The sequence below is a fragment of the Dromaius novaehollandiae genome, chromosome W, assembly GCF_036370855.1.
Source record: "Dromaius novaehollandiae isolate bDroNov1 chromosome W, bDroNov1.hap1, whole genome shotgun sequence".
Lineage (NCBI taxonomy): Eukaryota > Metazoa > Chordata > Aves > Casuariiformes > Dromaiidae > Dromaius > Dromaius novaehollandiae.
In genome coordinates, this window is record NC_088130.1 from 13,300,537 (window position 1) to 13,325,606 (window position 25,070).

General features: G+C 36.8%; 1 protein-coding gene across 1 annotated transcript in view; it reads right to left on the minus strand.

Moving 5' to 3' along the window:
* Window positions 1-1,943: 1,943 nt before the first annotated feature.
* Window positions 1,944-25,070, minus strand: part of LOC135324158 (guanine deaminase-like) — a 32,693-nt gene continuing 9,566 nt past the window's right edge. The window contains 11 exon segments of the mRNA XM_064499763.1: window positions 1,944-8,609; window positions 9,396-9,423; window positions 10,500-10,618; window positions 13,058-13,204; window positions 13,650-13,717; window positions 14,495-14,592; window positions 16,559-16,666; window positions 17,742-17,849; window positions 19,279-19,306; window positions 22,194-22,299; window positions 23,550-23,637. Coding sequence (XP_064355833.1) covers window positions 8,539-8,609; window positions 9,396-9,423; window positions 10,500-10,618; window positions 13,058-13,204; window positions 13,650-13,717; window positions 14,495-14,592; window positions 16,559-16,666; window positions 17,742-17,849; window positions 19,279-19,306; window positions 22,194-22,299; window positions 23,550-23,637 — 969 coding nt within the window. The 3' untranslated portion in view covers window positions 1,944-8,538.

Sequence of the window (25,070 nt, forward strand, 5' to 3'; positions counted from 1 at the left end):
AGCAATCTGGTACATTTTCACACACAAAAGCATTTATCCAAAGGTTTTGTAACGTATACGTTTGAAGTACTGTTTGTGCAAAAGCTGAGACCTGTAATCTGTACACAGAAAAGGTGATAGTCAAAAATTGATTGCACAGATATTCACATGTAAGCACAATCCACATACTGATCAGAAGAGTGGTGTTACTGAGAGGAATCTTATATAGTAAAACAACCCCAGTAAATCTAATGGTGAAACTTTGCACGGTTCTGTCTTTATAGCCCCACGTTGTCCTATGGTTTCTTCCTTCCTTCCTCCTCAAAAATAAAAGCCCAGGGAACAATTTCTCTAGAAATGTAGTGTACTGTAATGAGAGTTAACACTGCCCGCAGCTGGCTGGAATTGATATTCTTTACCAAATATCACAGGATTTGGGCTACTTACAGCTATGGACCTTGGCCAGCGTGGTGATAGGTTTTGATTTGTTTTAACTGGGGGCTGAGATCAGATTCCAGCTACCATTTTAATGCTTCCAGGTCCTAGGAAGCAAAACACCCCTTGCATTTTAAAATGGTACCTTTAGGACAAAATACGAGAGGAAGAGGCGCCACTGATATTTTCATCCGTGTTTTACAGGATTTCTGGGTATATCTTTAGGTAATTGCTAAGGGACAGTTTTAATCAGAAATAAAAGCAAGAATGCAGTCATAAACTCATTTCTTTGGAAGTAAGATAGCTAATTACAGAGGAAAAGCATAGGGCAAGCTTCTTTTTGCATTTTAACTGTGGTCTTTACTCATAAGCTATAAACCTATTAAGCTAAGTTATAAATAATTCAGTAATTGATCCCAAACCAACAAGAGCCTTTGTATTCTTTTTAATAGCCATGGGAGGAGACTGATGAAAATTAGACTGGTAATGCACTCAGGATTATTCAGTAGGGTTTTTTCAAGCTTGCGAATTCTGTGTTCGCTTGTGCACACTATGCCTGCATCTACTCATTGCAGTGAAACTGCTAATTGTAGCTTGAGATTTACTGACAGCTTACCCAAAGGCTCTCAAATTTTCAGCCTGGCTTACATACCCTTGATAGCCTAACAACTGCGCTCGCATCGGGAGTTTGTACTGCTTTAAATGGATAGGTCTTGGATAAAATTTTAACATAGTATTCTAGCAAAATGTTACAAAAGCATTTCTTACTGCTGTTTTCCAAGATAAAATGTTAAGTAGCAGAATTCCTATGCTGAACAGTTTAAATGGACCCTTCCATTAAGAACACTAGCCTACAAAGTTTTGTTTTGATTCTGTTTTCTCTCTAGTTTGCATGACTTCTGCTGATAAGCTCGCTGATGAAAATACAAAACAGCTTTATTTCATGCGCACATAATTTTGCATAATTTGGTAATAACTTGCATATAATTCTCAAAACCTCAGCATACAATTCCTCAGTGTGTAATTAGTGGTCCTCCTGTGGGAGTTTTTGTTTTAAGGAAATCTACTTCTAGTGTGTTTCAGAGCTGCTTAGATAGGGGACATTTTCATGCCTAAGCTTTGAAAAATTAAAAAGTGAAGAAAAACATACTAAAGGAGATGTGACTCTGTACTTGCTGCCAAGCACGAGAAGAAAGCAGTTCAGGATAGTCTACTTAAGCACAAAATAATAAAAACGTCAGTGAAGCAGCTGCTTTGATTTATCAAGCCAGTAAATCTGGTAATAAAGTTACATGAAACACTGCAAGAATTTTGAATCTGGAGAAAGATCCCCTAAAATAATGCCATACATATTAAGCAGTGTTTACAAATCTCTGCAATGGCTGCACCCCAGCTCCCCGGAGAACAGATAAGTTCTGTGCGTTTCCGACATGTTGCTGCGTGCTGTGGTCTTCACTGTACATCTTCGCTAGCCAACTTGCCATGTTTTTCCTCTCTCCTCCAAAGTCATACACAGAAAAAGATGAGGGTTAATGTAAACACAAGGCCTCTTTATTTTGTTTCAACAGTACATAAGTTCCCATTTAGCACAATCAAAAACAAGCAGAACAGTGCAAATTGCATATACTGTTATTCCAAATATATTGTTCCTCCTTTAAAATATACATGAGCACAACAGGAAGGAGGAACTCCACAATGTAACTCCAGATAGGTATTTTTCACGAAAGAAGGAACCAGACCCTACACACAACAGGTGATAAGCAGACAACCAAGGACCAGACTGGTAAAGCTCACGCCAGGGAGATGTCAAGTCTCCCTTGGGGAAAGAAGGTTGTCTCGAAGCAAAGGTTGACAGAGTTCCTGCCACAACCTTCCTCAGCTAAGGTCTATGTGCAACTGCTTCTTAAAAGCTTCATCGGTAAAAGCCTTTAAAGGAATGTCTAATGCAGCTCAGAAGCCACAAGGTCAAGTAAGACATGGAGGCTGAAGCCTTCAGTTGCTGCCAGCGCTAGTCCCTTCCACTGACGGCTCATCTCCAGGGAGTTTTTGTATCTAAATGCGCCTAGGACCACTTGGCTAAGCAAAGCCTTTGGCGACTTAAGTGCAGACCAAGATAAAACATTTTTATGTTCATGTCAGCTACTCACAGTTTACATCCTGGTCTTGCCTGAATTTAATTGTTACTGGCTGACTCAAGTCATTAAACCAAATCACTGAGCGCAAGAGCTGCGCAAACACAGTAGCAGCTTCTTGATGCAGACAAATCCTTTGAGTTGAAGCATTAGGTGGACGGGTATAAGATCCTGTATAAGATATATACGGGTATAAGATAATTGAGGCTTATCTTGCTCCCAACTGTACTCATTCAGAATTGTTATTTTCAAATTAAAATGAATGGTATGAGAAATCAGGAACTAAAGCCAGAATTAAATTGAATACACAAGTCTGAATCCTGACCGGGGAGTCTAGGTATGACTATTGCATTCCTTGTGCACAAGACTGACACTGCCAAAGCCAGAGGGGATCCCACTGGTCAGAGCAGGCTCTGATTCAGTGCATTTTCCAAGAAAAAGCTTCCACTGAGATTTCCAGGAAACTGCCCTCCGAAAAAAATGCTCAGCCTTTTGAGAAAAACTAACTTTAACTTCAAACAACAGATGATGTCCTTCTCGTTGCCCAACATGTGTGCGTGCGTGCGCATGTGTGTGCAGATGTGCAGAGAGCCTTGCAGATGTGATTTGCTAGCTTCTCTGTTGAGAGAAGCAGAAGTCCTTGCACGTGCAGTACAAGCGCTTAAAAAAACTTTTGACCAAATTCTTAGTACCCAGAAGTTCAGTATTAGACATATGCTCGCGTAATTTAAAATGTGCTGTGTTCTCTGCAGTGTTCTGAGGTTCAGAATGATCTGCTTTTTAAAACAGCTTATTTTCGAGAACTCCGGTCACATTAGATACCTGTGTTCTTGTGGGGAACTCGGTCATCCCTGCACCACAAGGAGCACGGCAGGAAAGGAATTATGCATATAGATGACTGTTTCCCTTCGGAAATCTGTTCAGTTGTTGGGCCTCAATGACTTTGAGAAGGAATGGTGTCCCTGATTTAACTGAATGTTGCTTGAAAAAGTTTTTTTTTTTTTTCCTTAACATTGTATTTCCCACCTGGAATTTCATCCTCTTTTTCATATGAGCTCCTCTGATCTAGCTTCTTTCTATTTTGCATTACTTTGTATTCTGCTACCACCCTTCTCTTGTCTACCTCTCTCTTTTAATCTCTTTCCAGATTAAGTTTTTTCCAGGCCCTTCTCAAATTCTCAAAATCCCTTGACTTTTTTGAAGTGTCTTCTAGTTGTGCACCATCATTTTAGAGATGCATTGGCCACTACTACACACAGGGCTGCAGATAAGGCAGCACCAAGTATTGTATTAAAAACTAGTCACCTTGTCATTTGTTATGGATTATTTCTGGAAATGCTTAAAACAACATTTTAAACGGCTTGTCTGAGCAATGTTGTTAATATCTTATTTTTAAAGCTGGGATACTCTTTGAAAAAACTTAGGCTTTTTATTTTTCAAAATAACACATGTATTCTTGTTTAGTATATAAACAAGAATGGTTATATTCTTGTTTGCTCAGTAGAATGGTAGATGTTTAGCAAGAATGATTTGGCTTTTGTTAATCTGCATTGCATAACCATGATTAAAGTAAAAACCTATCTCTCTAAGTATTTTTTAATTAAAACATTACTATTCATGTCAGCTTTCATAAAACCGTTATACTTTTCATCCATGAGTGTATAATCAGGCACAGACTTTTAAGCAGGGTCATTTTAACATTTCTTCTTCTGGCAGAAATTCCACTTATAATAATGAGAATGTTCAGTACAGTGAACAAATACACTTTTTTTTCCCTACAAAGCTTTCTGTTTGCAAAAAACCACAGAATAAATATAAACATTAGGCCAAGGCAACATTTTAAAGTGCAGAACTCCACTTGCCACACATGAATAATTCAAATAATGCTGCATAATGCACAGGCGATACTTAGTACCATTTCATTAATAATCAAAAACTAAAGTGACACAATGAGATCAACATACAAAAATAATTCAAATAGATTCCATTTATAATAAATAAGTGCTGGTCTGAACATAGAGCACATTAAGTATATTGTCCCAACAAGCAAGCTTTCCAAACTACCCTTTTTTTTTTCCTCTTTGTCTGAATGGCGTGCTGACATCGAACACAAAGACACATTACAAAACAAAGATCCCATCCACAATTCGGCAAGAGAACTAATGGGGAGTGACATCTGGAAACAGTTGGGTGTACATTTTTCCAGAGGTTTTATCTTACACTGGTATTTTGAGGGCCAGATGCTTAGCTAAAGTCAACGGTACTATGTCGATTTATACTGACTGGAAATCAGCCTTATCTTTTCTTCTACTTACTCATCTCCCCTTAGCATTTTGTTGCCTTATTTTCACATTTTTTCAAAAGAGGAAGGAAGAAAAAAGGAGATTGCTTTGATTTATTGTCTGCTAATCAGTTTTGTTCCAATGAGGATGGCGGGAAAAGAGTGGAAGGCCTAGCCTCCATGAGCATTTTGATTAGAGGCAGTAGTGCCGTTTTGAAGTGAATTTCCCAATCATGCTCACTTACTGAACATTGGTTCAGTTTGCAGAGTGGTTTTGATGCACAAGGATTTCGTTTCATTTGGAGGAGACTACACTGGAGGCTCAGATGCATGCCAAGTGCACTCCAACCTCCAACAGAGACATTCAGAGTCTGAACCAATTACTTAGCCTGCTTCAAACCACACATGCAGTGGGGACATATATCCAGGGAATTGGACTAATATAGTCAGAAGCCGTATACAGGGTAGGTGTATCAGTCTCAGCAGTAACTTCTTTCATCTACGGATCCACTCCTACTGCACCAAATAACTTGACAATGTACACATAGTCAGAGTCTCCCAAGGATTAATACTTCCAAGCGGGATCCTCAGTGACTTTCCCAAAATTGTTTCTGAAAAGTCCCGCTACTATATCCTCTGCATCACAAAGGATCCCCTGGAACCTTAAAATTTTGGGCATAAGCCGTCTTCCACAGAACCAGCTTATGGGAGCACTTCAGAGGACCCTACTTCAGGCATTACAGTCTTGGTCCATTCAATTCTATGTAAGATGCTGCTGCCGAAATAACCTTCCAGTTTGCTCCACTGGCTTCCTCTCACATCAAATTCACACTTATTTTTCTGAGCCACTAAGCACCTTAGCGTTTAGTGTGATGCTATTCAACTTAGTCCTTGCTCCTCCCTTTCCTGGGCATTGCATGGTGCTGTGTAAAGTACACGGTACTACCTGCAGGCAGAGCTGCTCATCCAGCTAAGATTCTTGAAAAGTTGATTCTCCAGTTCTATGTCTGAGTAATGACCAGATACGAGTAAAGCTAAAATCAGTTACTTAAGTTCCTACCTTGTGCCTGAATTTAATGAGAATCAGACTGCTCGTTACACAGCCAATATTCAAATACAAAATTCTTCGGCAAAGTTATTCTAGGGAGTCCCTTTGTAACCTGGCCAGCAGGAGGTAGTGTTGAGCTTGTTAAAGGCTTTTTTATATTCCCAGTTTGCAAAAAAGCAATCCTTCCCTTCCCCCAAATCATTTACAAAGAGCTGAATCCCATTCTTAACTACAAAAATGCAGAAAAGCAATAAAAATCAGGCACAATTTGGACTACCACTAAAATAAAAGTGTTGATTTAATTCATAACTCTGGAAGCAAAGTAGTGTGGCACAAACATATATAGCACACAGGGCTGTGTAATCTTTCTCCATCCCAGAATACATTCCTGCAGGAAAGCCAAAGCTGAAAACCACGCAACTTCCTAAAAATAGTTTCAAACAGTAACCAGGAGGATTAAAACATGAGTACCACAGATCTTTGGTTCTGGAATGTGAAATATGGTCAATTAAATCCATGTCAAAAATTGTGAGGAAAAATGTTCTCTGAATCAGGAAACGAAGTCAAAGAACTGAAGATTGTATCCGCCAAGAAATTTTGTTACTTGGAAGAGATTGGGACATATGAAAACCAGAACTGTTAGGAAAAGCACTCTGACTGAATGTGAAAATCTTAATCCTTAAACCTTAACTCCTAAGACCTTAGGAATGATTAAATATAATGGATACTAAGACTATACTTGAGCACACATATGGCACAGCACAGTGACATGCGAAGAGATCTGAGCTAGCTCTAAATGAGCAAGCAGCGTTGCTGCATTAGAGTGGTGTCTGCAAGCCAATATACCATGCTCTTCAGCAGGGCTACTCAGCTTAGGCAAAACACCGCACTAGACAGACTATACTGCCTTCAGTGCATAAGCTAGCTTGAATACTTCTACATGGTTCTATACCATCCCACGTAGGCCTAACCTTGATCATACATAAGCTCTGAGTATGCTTTTAAAATCAGATCAAGATTTTAGTGATATTGGGCCAACCATCCTCTGGGAAGTAAACATGAAGGGAAACTTTCATGCAGTTACCTCCCCCGTTTCACGAACACAAGAAAGTCTTGCGCCTTTACACCATCAGGCAGAGAGGTAAAAGTGTGAAGCAAAGCTCAATGCAATCAAAGGAATTTGAAGCAGGCCTTAAAATCATATTCAATACATGATTATGGTAACTCTGTACAATGTTGTCTCTATTGGCACTGAAATTCAAGCTTATACCCTTTGTGTTGCAAAAACAGTAAATCGAGCAACAGGAAGCAACCTCCCAACTAATCCCCCAAGAAAAAAAAAGGCTCAGATAAAAAAAATAGGGAAGTATGCTTTTTTTAAGAGAGGAAGTCACACAGACTTCCAAAATAAAAAAGGCAATTTTTTTTTTACCTGGAATTGTACAGGGCTGCAATTATGATTCCTTCAGTGGCGAAAGACACAAAAGGGCACTTTAAAGCTGAGCTGCTGCTTTCTCTAATAAGAAATTCCACCTCAAGTCAAAAGTGGTAGCAGCCAGGGATAATCCATTTCTAGTTTTTTTTTTTTTTTTTTAAAACCTACTCATTTCTCTTATAGAAAGGTGAAGGGACATCATATCATCCATAGTCTCAATAGTTAGAAGCAAAAGAATTTGGGAAGGTTCTGCAGGAGGTTAAACTAGATGAAGCACTCCCTCCGGCCTAAAAAACACCCTATTCATTTATTTACCACGGAATAGCCCACGCAGATGTCCTAGTGCTTGCTTCTGATTTAACACAAGTTTCGTTCAGCTGTCACTCCCCCAAAGGTAATTCAGGGGAACCGGTACAAAAATGGTGCAAGATCAGGTTGACTGCTTCTGGACTTAAGAACAAAACCGAGGAGTAGAGAGTTTCAGTTCATAGAATCACAGAACAATACAGCCCTTGGGCTCTCCCAGCTTGGGCCTATCTGATCAACCACACGTTTTTCACATGGCTCATCCACCAGCCCTCTTCCATCTAAGTATTAATGACAAGTGTTAACTCTTTGAGAATAAGGACTCTTATTTATTTATAAATACACACTTCTTATTTTATTTCTATTAATAAAAATAATGTTTTAAATGGAATCATTATTTTAAAAATTAAGCACCTAAAGAAAACCGGAAAATGTTTTAAATGCCCCAAAATGCCACTAAGTTTATATTATCACATACTCAGTGATAATATTAAGGAAATTGCACTATTCCATGACATTCAGTATTTGCAAAATAGATTTACTAGTACTGGGTTGTTTGGTTTCTTGAAATTAAAATGCTTAAGAGACAAGGAAAGTTTCATTGCTCATCTTAATACTTCCTACACTATTAATAAAAGGAACAGCAGCTGTCCTATTTAATAAAGATATTTATCAAATCTCTTATCAGTGCATACACGCTATTTTCATAGAGAAATTTAAATGCCTTTTTCCTCTTATAACTGCGACAGTTTTGGCAAAGTAACTTTTCAAAGGTCTAACAAATTTTCTAACATTTGCAAGTTTTGAAACATTAAACAAAAAATGAGGTGTCATTCCTGATAATCAGGCACTGTGTTTAACCAATCTTTTCCAAATCAGATGCAGAATGATCAGTGGAATGCTCTGCAGAAGGGAAATGGATTTATACCGAACTTGAAAAAGGAACCACTTGCTTTCCAGACACATATACTTCAGAAATATTCCGATCATCACCTGAAATAACATAGTCAAAAGAGAAATTTGCACGTAAATCTATGCACCAATCTAGTTACTGAAAATGATGTCATCCTCAGTTTTGGAATATATATTTTCAGTGACTGTTTCCTATGACTGAGAAACTTTATTTGGAGAGGAACTGTTAGGGCTACCATAAAGATCAATGGACATTAAAGTACCCATGCTTTTTTGAAGAAATAAAAAAGGGCCTGCATTCAGCTTTTGCAATAATGTCATGGATTTTTCTATATACTTAGAAGATTCAAAACTTGAAATTATGTCTGTACAGAAAATGCATTGCTGCACAGATCTATCTGAACTAACTAAAGTACCAGCCACTAGTAAAGGTGTGTTAGGACATTGCTTTGCCTGAGCTAACTTCTCAAAAAAACCAAAAGCCTAAGTAGAGAACCACACAGACTCCAAAACCTCTGCATAGCACTATGATGTGCAGCACAGCCCTTGGTCCAGACAATGTCCTATAAAGAATACCTAATCTCTTAAAGAGTTTTTTTTAAGGCTTTTTTGCTTGGGAGTAAAAACCACAACAGCAATTGGTCTGCAAAAGTACTTTGTTCTGAAAATAAATCTGACAGTTAAACTTAGTGCATCTGATAATGTTAAATCGAGTATTTTACTAGGTCCCAAAGGACAAAAGTTGCACTACTTAATTCTTACTCAATATTTATAAATAAATGTAAAGTAATCTCCACACCAGCTTAGAAGATTTTTGACATATGAAACAAAAACAGAATTTTGTGTGGGGTGAGGATCAAAACATACCTAGATACAGAAACTTCTGGAGGGTATCCTGAAAAAAAATCAGAGAAAATGAAATTCAGAAAGCAGTATCTGCTATCCCAAATCAATTATTTGAAATGTGAAATAGTTGGTAAAATAGTTTTCCTAAATATGCTTAATCAACATCAAAAGTTAATCAAAAGTTAATTTGCATGTTTTCTAATAATTAATTTTCAGTAAGGAGGCTATATGTCTCAGGATGAAAATACTGTATAACTTTACAACATAATACTCCCCCCCCCACCATGTTCAGAGCTCTCAAATTCATTTACTGCTATTGAAAAATAACAAAGCTGTAAGTATTTTTATAGTCCTAAGAACTACTAACTTGGCTGAAAAGGTTTTGACTGATATTGGAAAATATTTTTTTTCCCAGAACGATTCCATTTAGGAAAAACATTTACAATTCAAAGGGCTTAATCTAACCCAGATTACTGTGACTGAATGAGGTTAAGGAACAATTACCTGACCAGTTATGCCAGCATTTCTAAGTGAATGATGACCTTCACAACAGAGGCAGCAACAGGTAGTCTGGCCGCATCAGTAAATTCAAGTAACTGTCCTTCCTCACCTTTTTTAATCATAGAAAGGTTTTGTTTGAGAAGCTGTCCCTACTGCATAATATCAATAGTGCTTATATATTCACACAAAACCTGTGCTTTTAATTCAAATTAGCTACCTTGAGTTTTTGTTTCAATTTACAACAGCAGTGAAGTCAAGGCAACCTGGACTTTGGGAACAGGTTCTTCAGTCTGAATTCAAAATGTTAACTGAAACTGAATTGCTCTTTCTTGGCTGCTATTTGTCACTGCAATTAGCTGACTCCAGTTGCCAACTTGAGCTAATAAAACATACATTAAAATGTTATATGCATTTTTGCTCATAGGGGAATAAGACTGTCATTGTGGTTAATATGATCCTGACAATAGTACTGTACTTCTCGCAACACAGACAGCAGTAGTGCAATACACCTGATTCCTGTCAACGGGATAACCCTGAAGAGGCTGTAATAATTCTGGTTGTATCACAGCCCTTTACCACGTTATTTTCAGTAATTTGTTCAATCATTAACCCTGTTCTGATTACCTCAAAAGCATCAGCAGAGAACAAGTCAAAAGGACTGTCTGAAGCCTTTGTGTTGATTAGCAGTGCGTCAAATTCTTTGCCAACTTCAAAGTTTCCAATCACATCTTCTAGTCCTAGAACTGAGAAACAAAATAAGCTCACAAACAGATCTTCAATGCAAGCCTTTTTCCACTATATGGAAGCATCTGGCAACTTATTTGAGATGTTCATAAGAAAAACTACAAGAGTTTAGATTGTAACAAGGAAAAGCCTGAGAATAATTATAACAGTGAATATGCTGGCATCTGAGTTCTTAAGTAACTTTTCAGTAAAAATATGTATCTTTTGGTGGAATGATGAAGGGCATCTGCTAAGGGTAAGAGAAATCTGAATAACAATTCGAACCCCATTTTAATTTTTGTTCTTTGAATGTTCTCCCTTAGCTTTGTGTCATGTGCAGATCTGATGCATAAACTACTAACTTTTTAAAGTAGAATAATAATTGCTTCCATTGCAAAATCCTGGAAGTTCCAAAGAGCCAATGAAAGGAAGTCAGAGCAATAGTAAGGTATATAATAACGCTCACCTTGCCAAAGCAGGTAACATAGTTGCTTAAGCAACTTTGACAGTTTGCATAGTAACATAAAATAATAATAAGGTGTGTTTATTGTTATTTGAGAGCGTAATTAAGGGTAATTAGTAAGAAAATGACCAATAAGATGAGATAAAAAAACATCTCCAAATCTGAAGCTCCCACATCCAGCTGTAAGGCTCGTCTCGTAGTAGAAAACTATTATTTAGCTCTACTATTTCAGGCTTCATCACAACCTCTAGATCTCAGGTCCACAAACACTGCAAATCTACAGTTTCATCATAAATAAATGGATGCTTCCAAGTGCTTGGAACAGCTAAAGAGATGCCTTTGTGTCTCCATTGAAATAACTTAGGATATTTTTACGTTGTAGAAAGTATCTGAATGTGAAATCAACATCTCAAACACTCAGGAATTAAATTAGGTTATCAAAGGGGATAATATCTGCACATAATTCGTTCACTTGTTTTTAGATTGCACTTGTCTGACAAATGAACTTCAGTCTTTAACAAACCTTCTGTGTGACAGGAACTTCACAATACCATAAAGATATTTAAACTCCTCATAATGGTGAAATACTAGCTCATACTACTTAGCAGTTTCAACTGAAATGATCTCATATTCTTTTGGGTTGTGAGCAGAATGCAATTTTTAGATTAAACACAAGAGGGTGACAAGTGTTCAGGAGTCTCAGCAAAGCAAATTATTCCAACAAAAATTCTGTCACATATAAATTTCTCAAAACTGTACTTGTCTAGGCTATTGGCTGGGTATACCAGTAATTTATATTCTACTCCCTTTCTGAAAGTAATTCAGTAAGGATAAAATAGTTCAAAATCAATATATAAAATAAATACATGATAGTACTGTAAACTCCAGAACCCAGATAAAACAAACACAGAGTATTAGGGAGGGGAAGAAACCACACATGAGTTTGGGATTTTCAAAAGTTTTCCTTTCTGCATCTGAATTTACTTACTCTCACCTTTGATTAGCACAGTATTTATTCTGGGAAATGGATCTCTGCTTTTATGTCCCCTGCCCATTTTCTTACTGTCTTCTCTATTCCCCCATTACACCCTCTAGAAATTCAGCTGCACACCTGAGAAAAGCTACTTGATGAAATTTTCATTACATCTTTCAAGTTTCCATTAATACTTTTAGTTTCCATTACCAGTGTTTTTTGACAACAACAAAAAAAAATGTTACACTGAAAAGGCTTAGGACCAGTTCTTTAGTTGGTAGTGGATGCATCTCTGCTAACTGAAACAATTAGAAATTTTTGCCTGTGTGTGGATTTGCTTTCTGCAAAATCATACAAGCTCCAATAAAACTTTGCTAACTGTATAAAAAATCAAGTATTCGTGAATACTGATCATGACAAAATATGTCAGTGAACCAGAGTATCAGATATGACGACTATATTCTGCAGATGCAATTGCATCTTAAATAATCACGATGCATATGCTGTTTAAACTTCATGCTTTTGTCTGAGGGATGATTTGCATCATGTTTTGCCCTGCTGGAAAGACATTGACAAGCTGCCTCACCAAGGGCTCAAAAGAAGAAACAAATTAAGCAGCAGATGACAAATATGACACAATTTTATAGTAATTGCACTGCTTTTCTTTAACTGTTGGTTGTTGAGAAAACAAAGTCTTTCCAATTGGGGTGATAAACATAAAACCAGCAGGGACGACAAGTCTGAGGATTTTTTCAAATAAAATGTAGAGCCCTGAAAAATCATTAAGATTCTATTATTAACTTGTCAACATTAATATGAATGCTTTTCTGAAATCAGCCTGGTATTGTTGAGAGACTGAAAGAAATCTCTAACCAGCACATATATTATTAGACTTAATCCTGGTATCAGAAAATCTGTGAGTTCAGCCACCTTTAAAGACAATATAAAAGAGATAAAGACAGGGACACAATATCAAAAAGAGCTGTAGTTCTCTACATACATTCTAGAGAAATTTCTTCTTACCTTGGCTTCCTCCAAGGGTTGCTAATCGAAAAGCCTCTTTAAGAGTTAGTCCTGTTTCGTTCACTTTATTAACTTGAAGGGTATTAGCTGCCATCATTGTTTTCCTGATAGCATCAAGCATGGAAGCTGAATATCCACCGGCAACATCTAGAAGAGATCAGAATCTTAGAAAGAAGCTTTGGGAATAATTCTCTGGATCAAAGTATTATGAGCTTTAGTTAAATGTTACAAAGGGGCAGATGTGGTAAACATGAAAATTTTCATTGCTAAGCACTGTCTTTCAACATATAATTCCTAATAAAGGTGCCCTTACATACAAGGTCAAGTAAACAGAAAGGCAACACAGCATAACAGAAACGTGAAAATTTGCAGTTCAGGCCCTGCTTATTCTCATGACAGGAACATGACTTCATTCATTCATTCTTGTATTTTTTAACATTTTTTTGACTAGCGCTAAGTTTGAAATAGTGAAAACAAAGAAAATCAGGTCCATGGGTTGGAATCATGCTGACTTTAAAATACAAACACGTGGAATGTTTTTGTATCTTCCAATTGTTTCTAAAATAGACTAGTTCTATAGCAAACTACAAACCTGTGCCAAGGCCAAGCTTCACGTTGTGTTTCAGAACCTTTTGTACATTTAAGATACCACTGCACAACCTAGATTGGAATAAGAAACATATCTTGTATGATACATACAGTGGAAAGTTTATTCCTACAATTCAGTAAGAGTAGGGCTTTAGAGCAGTTCTCAGAACGCACGTGACACATTAGGCAACAATGATGCAGCGTTTGCTTTCATAAACCTGAATTATGTTTCTTAATCACTGAAAGTAAAGCAAAATTTCGTAATAGAAAATTCCCCCAGTTTTATAGTTATCTGCTGAAAAACAGGCCTTAATATATTTGGGAAGAAAATCCAAACGTGATGTAAAGTACACCTCAAGAGATGGGAGTTCATTTCATGAAGCTCTGGTAAGTCATCGCAAACAGATATTGATTACATTAAAGGCAAAACCACTGCTAACATTTAGCACACTATCTTGGCTGGCCTCATGTCTGCTTAACAGATTCCTTAAAATGGATCCAGTCACGTCATAAAACTACAAGAATTCCCAAAAACGTACATATACTTTTAGGGGAATGGGAGATAACTAGAATCTGTCACTGACAGAAGAGTCATAAGAAACTACAGTTTAAAGAAAGAAATATTCCTATATGTATTATTATACTCAAAGATCTCTAGTCAGTCTAAAGCATACCATGCAGAAGTGGGATATGAATAGTCATCCTCGATCCAATACATCAGGCTACTTCTGGTGGAATGAGCTGGCCTATATCTAACCTTGTGATTGTAGGCTGGACTGAGGGTACTATGTGAACAACAGCTTTATCTAAAGCAGTATACTGTTAATTTATTTATTTTTTTAAACTTACGAAAAATTTGAACTGGGGCAATGTGAAATTGCAGCTCCACGAAGGTTAAAAAGTTTCAGTTCTTCTTCAGAAAGATAACAGGCATGGGCCATCACTGTCTAAAGAGAAAGAATCACTGATTTAACTCAACACTGGATTTACTTCAGTGCTTGTGAATTTTTGTTGCATTGCTTTGAATAGCCCAAAGGGTACCTGTTACCATCAAGAGAAACGAATGCAGTAACAGTCTCTTGAAATCAACTGGGAAGAAACTATCATTAACTTCAGTAAGCCTTAAATCAGACCTTAAGAGACACATCACTCCCCTTGCATTTTTTCATTTCCTTCTATAAAACAATAAGATGCTAACTCTTGCCCTGACTGTGACTGTCACATAAGAGCTGCAAGGAACAAGAGCAAGAATTCCCCAGTTGCTGTAGCACTGTAGTAACCTTATGATGTGTATTTTATGGCTACTACAAAGATTAAGTATTGGGGTTAGGAGCATATCAGGTACAACGGAAGATGTATACACCCTTAGCTTGTTTTCCATGATCTCTCTAAAGTTCTGCACCATGCAGATCTCATCTGGAATATTCTCTGATTAATACAGGTTAATTTGTTACGGAAATGGTTAACAACTTTTCCTTCTTGGCTTACATGGTTGATTTTAAAGATAAGTTCACAAGCAGTATACACAAAACATAGGAGGATAAGATAGGAGGATAAGATAGTATCATTTAATAGGACATAAGCTAGTTACTCCCAGACAAATCTACTTTGAGTTACCTAATATGCCAAATGCCTACTCAGAGAGAGGGATATGACAGAGAAAGCGCTCTATTAGGCCTTGCAATCTGGTGATATAAATCAGAACTGCACAGGGACTGTTCTCACTGAACATCCCCTGATGACACTATATCCTTGCCCTCTCTCAAGCTCAAATGCAACTGAAAATCCAATGACAGTAGTCACATTTTAAGGTAAGCACATGCATATGTGCAAGGAGTCTGGCTTCAGAAAGCACTGGTAACCCTGATTTTTAGTGACAATTTCTAGTGCTATAAAAGTGATACCAAAGTTTGACAGAATTGGGACCCGTGTTTTAGCAGCTCTGGTGTTCTCTCTACTATATTTATGCAACAACTTAGCATGCAAAATACTGTGCAAGAAAATGAAAGTTAGTATCAGGTACATACTTAAGTAGTCTGTATTGACTTCTCAAGTAAAAAGGACTATAAGTATGTAATTTACAGGGGGAGATTTTCAAAGGCAGAAATGGGAGTTCAGTATCTAATTCTCATGGAGCTTCCAACTGTCCTTTGTGTCTCTGAAAATTCTCTCCTAAAATTTTAAATCAGTTTAACTGTTTAAGCAATCTGGCTGTAGTTAGGTGTTTATAAAGTCTCTCTTGCATGGGCTTTCTGATATCCGATAAGGTGTGACCTCACACTCCAACCTCTACTTAGTGTAGGCAGGTATAAGATCTGCCTGCTTTTATCTAGCCAGCTTAAAACTTTAATGAATTTCAGTTTTTGCAGGCCACTATGCCTCTTTCAATATTTGGTAAAATCAGCTAATGAGATCAGAATGTTTTGGGGTAGTAGGAACAGTGAACTGTCTGTCACACACAGAATACAACAGGATAAGCTACTTTTCCATAGGAAACTGCTGAAAAAAATATCTTCAGGAAGCACCAATATGTGGGAACATTGTAATACAAGGTTAACTGGGTACTGCTCAAGAATAACCAGCTGCAACATTACTAGCTTTACCTTACCTCCTTCTCATCCTACTGCCTCCAATCCTCTTTGGAGTCCTTGGAAATTGGATCAGGGAGCATAAAATGTCTTTATTGCTCATCTTTCCTAAAATGCTTAGGGAAAGCATGGGCTTGTCTAAAGCTGCAATACCTTTCCAATACCATGACCAACACCTATGTAATGGAGAACATAAGCCTGATTTCTTTCCCCTAGATGTCACTATGTCTCCTGACCTAGACAAAAGAATACACTTCTCAGGCAACTACAATTCACCAACATATTCTCGATTTGGATAAATCTGTGGAAGGTTCTATGCAACTACCTTGCTGGTAAGCAGTTTGTTTTTATCATACACATCAGTGTAATTCTGATAGGCAGGAAACAGGTTCTCCACAACTTTGATTTCTTCTTCATTCTCACTTATGTGACTCTGCAATAGGAAAATATACAGTGATGAGTATCTGCTTATGTTTAGCTTTATATAACAATAAACCTGACATTACAACCTTCTGAGCAATCTAGCGGTTCTAAATGCATAACGATGGCTAGACATTAGTCTTTATTAAATCTATAGTTAGATCCAGTCCTCAAATGTTTCTACTTCCATCAGAGAGATCTGTAGGATCCAAAAGAGTAGCTGTTTTATTCCCTTAAAATTGATATGGAAAGGAATGCTTGGGCATCCCAGTACTATGGTGACATAAAGACCCACTTGCTATTTGGCAAATGTATGTATTTTTTTTATTTATTATTTTAACAACTGCAAGATAAAAGATATCAGCCCACCACAGCGTGCACCCTGGGATCAGGGCAACATAAAGGGTAACTGCTCCACATGTCTTCACATAGGCTGAGTAGTTCCTGGTATCAGCAAAAAATCTGGCTCATCCTGTGCTGTCACTGGAGCATGTACTTCCTGTATTTTGAAAATGCCCTGCCTCGTAATGATAAATAATCTTAATATAGGGTAGGTTTAGTACAGTATATATTTAGAACTGTGTAACCAAAAAAGAAACTTCTCAAAATTTTAACAGACCTATAAGCTTTTTTTAACCAGAGAAACTTTATCACACAGTAAATCCTACATCTATGTTGACGATGTTAAATATGATACAAAGGTACCTAATTCTTTTATCTACTGAAATCTGCTTTATGCAGGAACAGCAGGCGGCAGGGAGACAGAGGTAAAAAGCTTGGAATAGGGGAGAGAAACCTTTAGCAACCTAAAGGTTGCTCTAACCTCCAGTACTTGCTGTTGGTCTCCTAGTAACCACATGTTGGGAGTTGCTGAAATGTGGAGCCTTCCAGCTACAAGCTGTCTCATTCCCTGTGCAGGTCACAGTGATCTGGTAGAGGACAACTAATAATTTCAGAGGAATTTAAAAGACAGAAGTTTAAAAGTTAAGAATGCAGTTTAAGTGTTTTGCTGAAATTATGAAAACTGCCTGGTCTGTATGCTTTCTATGCACGACATGTAAATTATATAGAGAACTTCCAGAATTTACCTGTACATGGAGATCATGAGCCTGGGCAAAATTGCCAAGTGCACGCAACAAATCCTCTGAGCAGGAAGGGCCAAAGCGAGGAGTTACTATGGGCTGTACCCTTGGATACTGAAAATATCAAAAAGACATGCTTGAGATTGCACATATGTATCAGTAACCATAATAAAGAGCAGAATGAATGACGAGCATTTACACAACAATTAAATTTTGAATTTTGTCTGTATGGCTCATTCCTTGCTGCATCCTTTGCTGCTGACATGAATAAATAATCTGCACAGTCATTTTCTGACTTTTATTAGAAACATCATCATAGGAATAGAGAATCAAAGTTTTTTTTTTTTTAAACTAAAATCATTAAAATTGTTTTCAAAAAAGAAGCTTTTTTATTAGAACTCTTTTCTTAATTCACTGAGGTTTTACCAGACTTCAACAGAAACACTGAATGCTTTCTCAATTTGCTGATGAAGTCAAGCAGGCATTAAGAGAGATGAGTCAGATGAATGAACAGACTTCTTCCTGAGTCCTGCTTCCATGAGCCTCAAAGAGAGAGTTCACAAGGAGAGGAAATGATGCAAAACTGCATATTCTGTAAAAACAAATGCCTTTTCCTTGCTTGATCTTCTCCACCCATGATAACAACAATCTGTCCTTACACTCCATAGACAGGAAGATTAGATAGGCCCAGATATGGGCCTATGCAACCAGAAAACAGTGCAAAAGATACCTAGACTAGAGCTGCAGTTGTTTAGTTTACACTTCTGGATTAAAGTTTTCATAAAAAAATAGACAATTGCATTATTCCGCCCGCACATACAGGCAATACTGCTTGTCACTGTGCATCTACTAGAAGGAAGTATGCGATAACTTGGCTTGCAGTTTCTTATCGCACCTCCCAGATACAGGATTTCAGGAGATTACTCCACTAATTACTCCAATTTAGGCACTAGACTCTAGGCTTCTATTCTTGAAAATCTTGAGATACAAATGTTAACAAATTAAGCCACAGAAAACAGAAGGCTGATGAGAAAAGAATCCCTGCTTGTAATATAGGAGTGTCAACCTGTACCTGCAGAATTTCTTTAGAAACACACTTGAATGCATGTGCTGATCCAAAATACTAACTTGGTAATGGATTAGTAACTGAATCGTAAAGACATCTGTTTTTATTGGTGAGAAGACCTTCTTTTATTAGTGTACTTAGATATACTACAGAGGGATGTATTGACTTTCACCTTTCTTTAACAGAAAATTGTCCTTTGTAGGAAGCAGAGCACTTTGAAGTGAATAAAGAATATTCACAGAACATTATTCTGCTGTGCTCTGACCACACAAAACTGAATTTATATGGCTACAAGACCATTTCTCAACAACCTGGCTAGCAGAACAGTTTGTGCATACTGAGAATTGCTGTTAGAAAGGCTTATTTTTATTGATTTGTCACTAAGCCAATAAAGTTTGTCGGTGGGATTAGTAATTCCATATATCCACATAGCATTTTCTGAATACAGAAGTGAATACAAAGGAGAACTCTACTTACTTTCTTTTCTAGCAGTTCTTTAACAAACCTGAAAAAGGATGGAAAAAAAATACTATAATTGTCATATATTTTACAAATTAAGAAAAATATAGAAAATATTTACTTAGGCATTTTATTAAGCATTTCAGACATATATCAATCTTATACAGAAAGCTGGGCCAGATTCTCAGATGAAATAAAAAGACAAAACACACTGAAGTTAGGAGAACTGCACCAAATTATGCCAGTTGTGAATTTGACCCTAAATATGCAGAATTTTTTCATTTGTAATAATTAACCTTAGACATGTGGTAATTACTCTGAGTTCTCAGTGGAAACCAAACATGTTATATTAAATTCACTGAAAACATAATTGTATGCTACAGCAGCAACATTAGAGAAAAACACTTTAATTTGTCTGTACATGAATTTAAATCACAGCATTAAATGTATTCTGTCATTTAAAGTCCTATTTTTAAAAGATGCTGCAATATTTCATACCTCCTTTACAATAGTTGCATATGTTGAGATTTAAACTTATAGGTCTCTATTCCTCCTTTATTTAAAGGATCCTTGATTTTCCAGAAGTGCTTACATTAATGTTAGTGCATAAACTATCTACCTCATGGAAAATACTGTATAGTTTCACATACTTTGTTGAATAAAAGCAGTACCCCAGAGACTCTCTACAAAAACTCTCAGTCAATATTGGTAATACAGATGAGCAAACAAAACTTTCTCTGACTTTGAAGAGAAGGAATGCCCTGAAAACTTGTATGTTACATGTATACAAAGAACTCTCAAAAGCTAGCATGAAAAGGGTTCCGGACAGGGCCTCCATGAATTTTTTTTATGTCACAGTTTATTTAAAAAAATGTAATTTTGGTCATAACAAACATTGGATCAAACACTGATCATTGTTAAATAACTTCAGGTGGAAAGAAAATAATGCTAGATTCACAATATTGAAGCTGGTACCAGATCACCTGCTGGAAATGAGAGACCTAAGCTCAATTTCTGCCTATGACCAATGTAATTTGAACCCACCATTGCCTAACTTTGAAAGCCAAAAGGCAATGTGAATTAGGTTTCTGTTTGTCTGTCTTTCCTCTTAATGATTCACATGATATAAAAATTAATTCTGTTCATTGGAACAGAAACTAGAACATAAGCATCGCTCTCTCAGATGATAATCCAAAACCTCAGGTCGGTTATTTTCATTCTTTTTCTCATTCATTAGAAGCATCAGCATTGTTTTGAAACTGAAAGACTTAGCGCTCGCTCTTGTGTGCTCTCTCCTCTCCCTCTATATGTATACACAAGCTGTGTACTCTACACCTTGTTGGTTCATACACCTCTCTAAAAAGGATGCTCAGGTTCAAACCACTGCTATCTGTAGGGGAAGAATAGATGTGCACATGGGTCTTCCTCTTTCCAGATGACTGCTCTTACGAGCAGGATATAATGTATTTTAAATTTCAACTATCTAACTTTATAGAGATCCTCCTCTCAGAAGAGGGGTAGGTTCAAATTCTTAATTTGAATTTAGATTAAATATACAAAGTACCTGAAATTGTATATTATCCCCATACATAAGATATAAATATTTCCATAGGTTGACCGTGAACTACTGAAATTAGTGTAATCAATTTTGTGACACTGTGTTAGATCACATCTCTTAGGTTCTTAAAAAAAAAAAAAAAAAAAAAAGCAGAAATAAAAGGTGCCTCTCTTATGGAAAAGGAAGAGCTTTTTCATCCTTCTGCAATGTATCAGCGAGGTTCAGGCATGATGGAAGTGAATTCTCCTGCCTACGTGCACAGCTCTCTTCTCTAGGACAGCCGCGGAGCACCTGTTGCACACTCTCTTCCAAAGCTGTGGAACACTTGCTGTTAACATAACCACAGGAGAATGGAGTGGCGACACAAGACCGGTATTTAAAGGAAAGCTATTCAAATCATTCTGAAGCTTTTAAAAAAATCAGAACTAGAAGTTCTGACACTTTCAGGACTATTCAGCAGGACTCACTGTATTAAGAAAAAAATAGCTTTTAGACAAAGGAAAAACAAAAGTTAGTACAATATAAACAATTTCAAATGCTTTAAAAATAGCTGTAAAAATAAATGCCATTAATCCATGACACTTTGTAACTTTAAATAAGTTTTACTGGCATTCTTCTAGCATAATTTGCAAAAATAAGGTAGCAATTTCACATAGGTAACAGTAATATAAATATCTGGTGGCATGTATTTACTTTTTGAGCATGATAGCTGAAACACTTAAACAAATTATTCTCAAGAGCAAATTTGTATGCCTGCCTAAGCATTTTCCAAGCACAGACAAGAAAGATGAAGCCTAAGACAGCAGGCTTCCATACCCTAATCTCGCCTTCTCCTCTGACCTACAATAAATCCACAGGGTAGATTGTCTCGATTTGGTTTTCTTTCATTCACATAGTTGCAAGTTACAGTAATTTCACGGGTGTTATGCTAGAGAAAGAAAGAACTGGAGCACATTTAAAATGGGGTATCTGAAAGCTGACTCCCACAACTTGAATAAAGCCTAAATGGGAGAAGGAAATAGCTCAGTGGCTAATGGGGGCAAAGGAGCTGCTTCCCCCCATATCAGGTCACATAGCTTCTACAAACAGAGCTGCGAAGGGAAAAGAGGAGGCCACAACATACACATATTCCTTCTAAGGTCTAGAACTGAAGCTTCCTTAATCCTCGCGAAGAGCTAGAGAGAAACTGCATGTGGTGTGCAGCAGCTGGGTAAGTATGAATTGCCAGAACCATAGGAAACGATGCCATAAGAAGAAAAAGGAAAGTTCCTAATAAATTTAGGCCCGTAAATCCTTAACCAGCTTCATATTCACTTTTCAGGTGTATTAACATGTCTTATTTCTGAAGGCTGTACTATCAATTTAATCATCTTACCTTTCTGTCTCTTGAATAGAATCAGCAGTAGTCTCTCTGTATTGTGGAACACTGTCATTCATATCCATGCAGACTTTGCCAACAAATGCTCGTTGACCAAATTTATCTGTTGAGATGCATAAGAAAATAAAACTCAGCCTCACTCATTCTCTACAAAAACTCCTGACACAGCCGGTATTGAAATCAAAATATCAAATTACACCCCAGGCAGCTTCATTTAAGAATGAACAGAATTTACACTCTTTTCTTCATCTTTAAGTCGGGACCATCCATGAGACTTCTAGAGCCAAAAAGGAAAGATGAGAAAAAAAACCTAAATAGGAACTCTCCTCTTCCATACTAGCACCCAAATTTATAAGTGTTATAATTGAGGACTCGATTACAGTTGTTTAACCATAACCAGAATTCATAATGGTAGTATATGAAGGAAACCACTGGGAAGCAAAGGATGAGAAATGTCTCCTGGCAGGGAGAAATACATGCATCAAAGTACAGTGACTGAAGCAGGTGAGAACCTGGAACTGAGAAAAGGCATGAAGATCTCAGAAAAGCCCTTCTTAAGGGAGAGGAAGGAGGATTATAACCTGCCTCCCACATGAGTTTGTCTGGAGAAAATAATCAGAGCGACTTCTAACCCTTTTCTTGAGATCTATCAGTATTAGGATTCAAAATTCATGTGTAAAATTTAAAAGGAATGCATGTAATATTAATTTCTAAGCATTTAAATGTATTTCCACATTAGATCCCTTTTAATGTCCGAGTACAAAAACAGACAAACTAGAAAATTATTGATGGAAACTGAGATTTTCATTAAATCATCCTCCTTCAGGAGCTGAGCTTTGAGATACCCTGCAAGTATCACAAAACTTACAAACGCCTGTAACAGTGGAAAGGAGGGAGGGATAAGATCCTGATGCAACTCCCACTGCTCTGGTTTTGAAGGGTGTGTGGAGATTTTTTGATGCTGATTCTCAACTGAAACTTGAGGGTTGCAGGAAATTAAAGCACTGACTGTACCTCCTGTCAATCAGCCCTTTAACCCTCAAACTGCAAAAGGCTGGAAGGAGCAGAGAACTGTAGCTGAAGAGCAACTCCAGCATACCTAACTCAAGTTCAGTCAGCTGCTGATTTGGGAATGAAGAATAGCAGAGAGAGAGGGAGCTAACAACAGTAGGAGAAAGATAAATGAATGGAGGTAACTGGACCAGATTTTGGGGACATGGTGTGAGAGAGAAAATGAATAAAAAGAATGAATAGAGGGACAGATCCTTAGCTAATCTAAAATGCCTAAGCTCTGTTTGCTTCAACTAACATAGTCTGTAGAACATCCTTCAAAACTCATTCTTGTAGTCTTACCTATAATTTCAGCTAGGAGAAGAGAAGTATCTGTGTAAATTGTTGCAAAGTAGCAAGCTGTAGTGGTGCCATTCTTCAGAGTTCGTCTCTATAAAAAGAAACCAATTTCAACTGTCTAGAAAAAAAAGTAGCCAAGCTGCCAAAACGCAGAACAGGCCATCAGTGATTTCAAACTGCAAGAACATTTAGTTATTGCAAAGTTCAACAGAAGTTGCAGTGAAGTGGAAAGGTAAAATATAGCTGTTTAATTTTATAATAGCTTTTTAAAATGTGAATATTAATAAATACAAAAATTCCTCTTCCTAAGCCAAACAGGTTTATAACAACAGTTAAACCCACAGAAATCCGCCTTCAAGTCCCTCAGTCAAACTAGTAGCAAATTCTGACTTACATCTAACTCAAATTTAATTTAGAAATACAAACAACCAGTCATCTAAGTTACCCCCTAGTTTGGAAAAACTCTCTGATTTTCCCAGTGAAGCACTGTTTATCTAACATTAGCAAAGCAAGGTTTTGGGGAAAAAGTAATGACTTTCATTTGGCCACCTGATGTGGCTAGGAATAACAGGCTTTCAGGTACACAAACCCTTCTTCACTCCTGAATGCAATTTAACAGAATTCAAGGTAAAAGCAAGCTGAGAACAATTGCTTAGAGCTTAATCTAATTATTTATTTAATTATACAATTTGAAAGGAGAAGGTGGCTGATACCTGTTCATACTACTTTTGGAAAACAAAATAGTAAATACCCATAAAATATGAAGAGTCATTTAAAGTTATATTAAGTCATGATGTCATTTATAGCTTCATTTTATCTTGGGACCAATGTATACCTCATTGACTACCTATCCACCATAAAGATTTAAATTACTTCTTTGTTTCCTAGTTACACTGTAATTTGAGAATCTTTTTTTTTTTTTAATGAGACGGCAGTAGCCCATGGCCATCCGATGCAACTTTGAGAATGGCTAGAGCTAATTACTTCATAAATATGAAGCCAAGCTCTGTCTTTTCCCTACAATGTTCAAATTAAAGCCATTAATTAAAAATATATCTTCAAGTGTACCTAAAATGAGTCTCAAAATAATAATTTTACTACTGAGACAAACTATCTTTATCATTTTTAGCTTTTAAAAGCCAACATTCTCTTCTTCTGTATTTGTAACTTAATTGTCAAATGAAATCTAAAAACATTTTGTTCCATTTATGTTTGTCAGCATAAAGCATTGGTGTTTCTAAAATTTGAGGAACAACAGGAGGTTTCAGCTAAAATTCTGCCAAGTTTCAACTGATTCTTTACTTTTAGTAAGCATAGAAAGTTTATTGGAAATACAATATCAATTTGAAAAAAATCACTGTTTTATTTACAATATGAGAGGATATTTTTCATACCAATGCCATTTTTTAATCCTCTTTAACTCTTACTCAATTTTGGCCTCAACTTATGTGAAAACGAGATCCACAGTACTACTCCAAATTGTGTGAAAGATTACTTCTACTTATCTTTTTTTTTCATTTACTA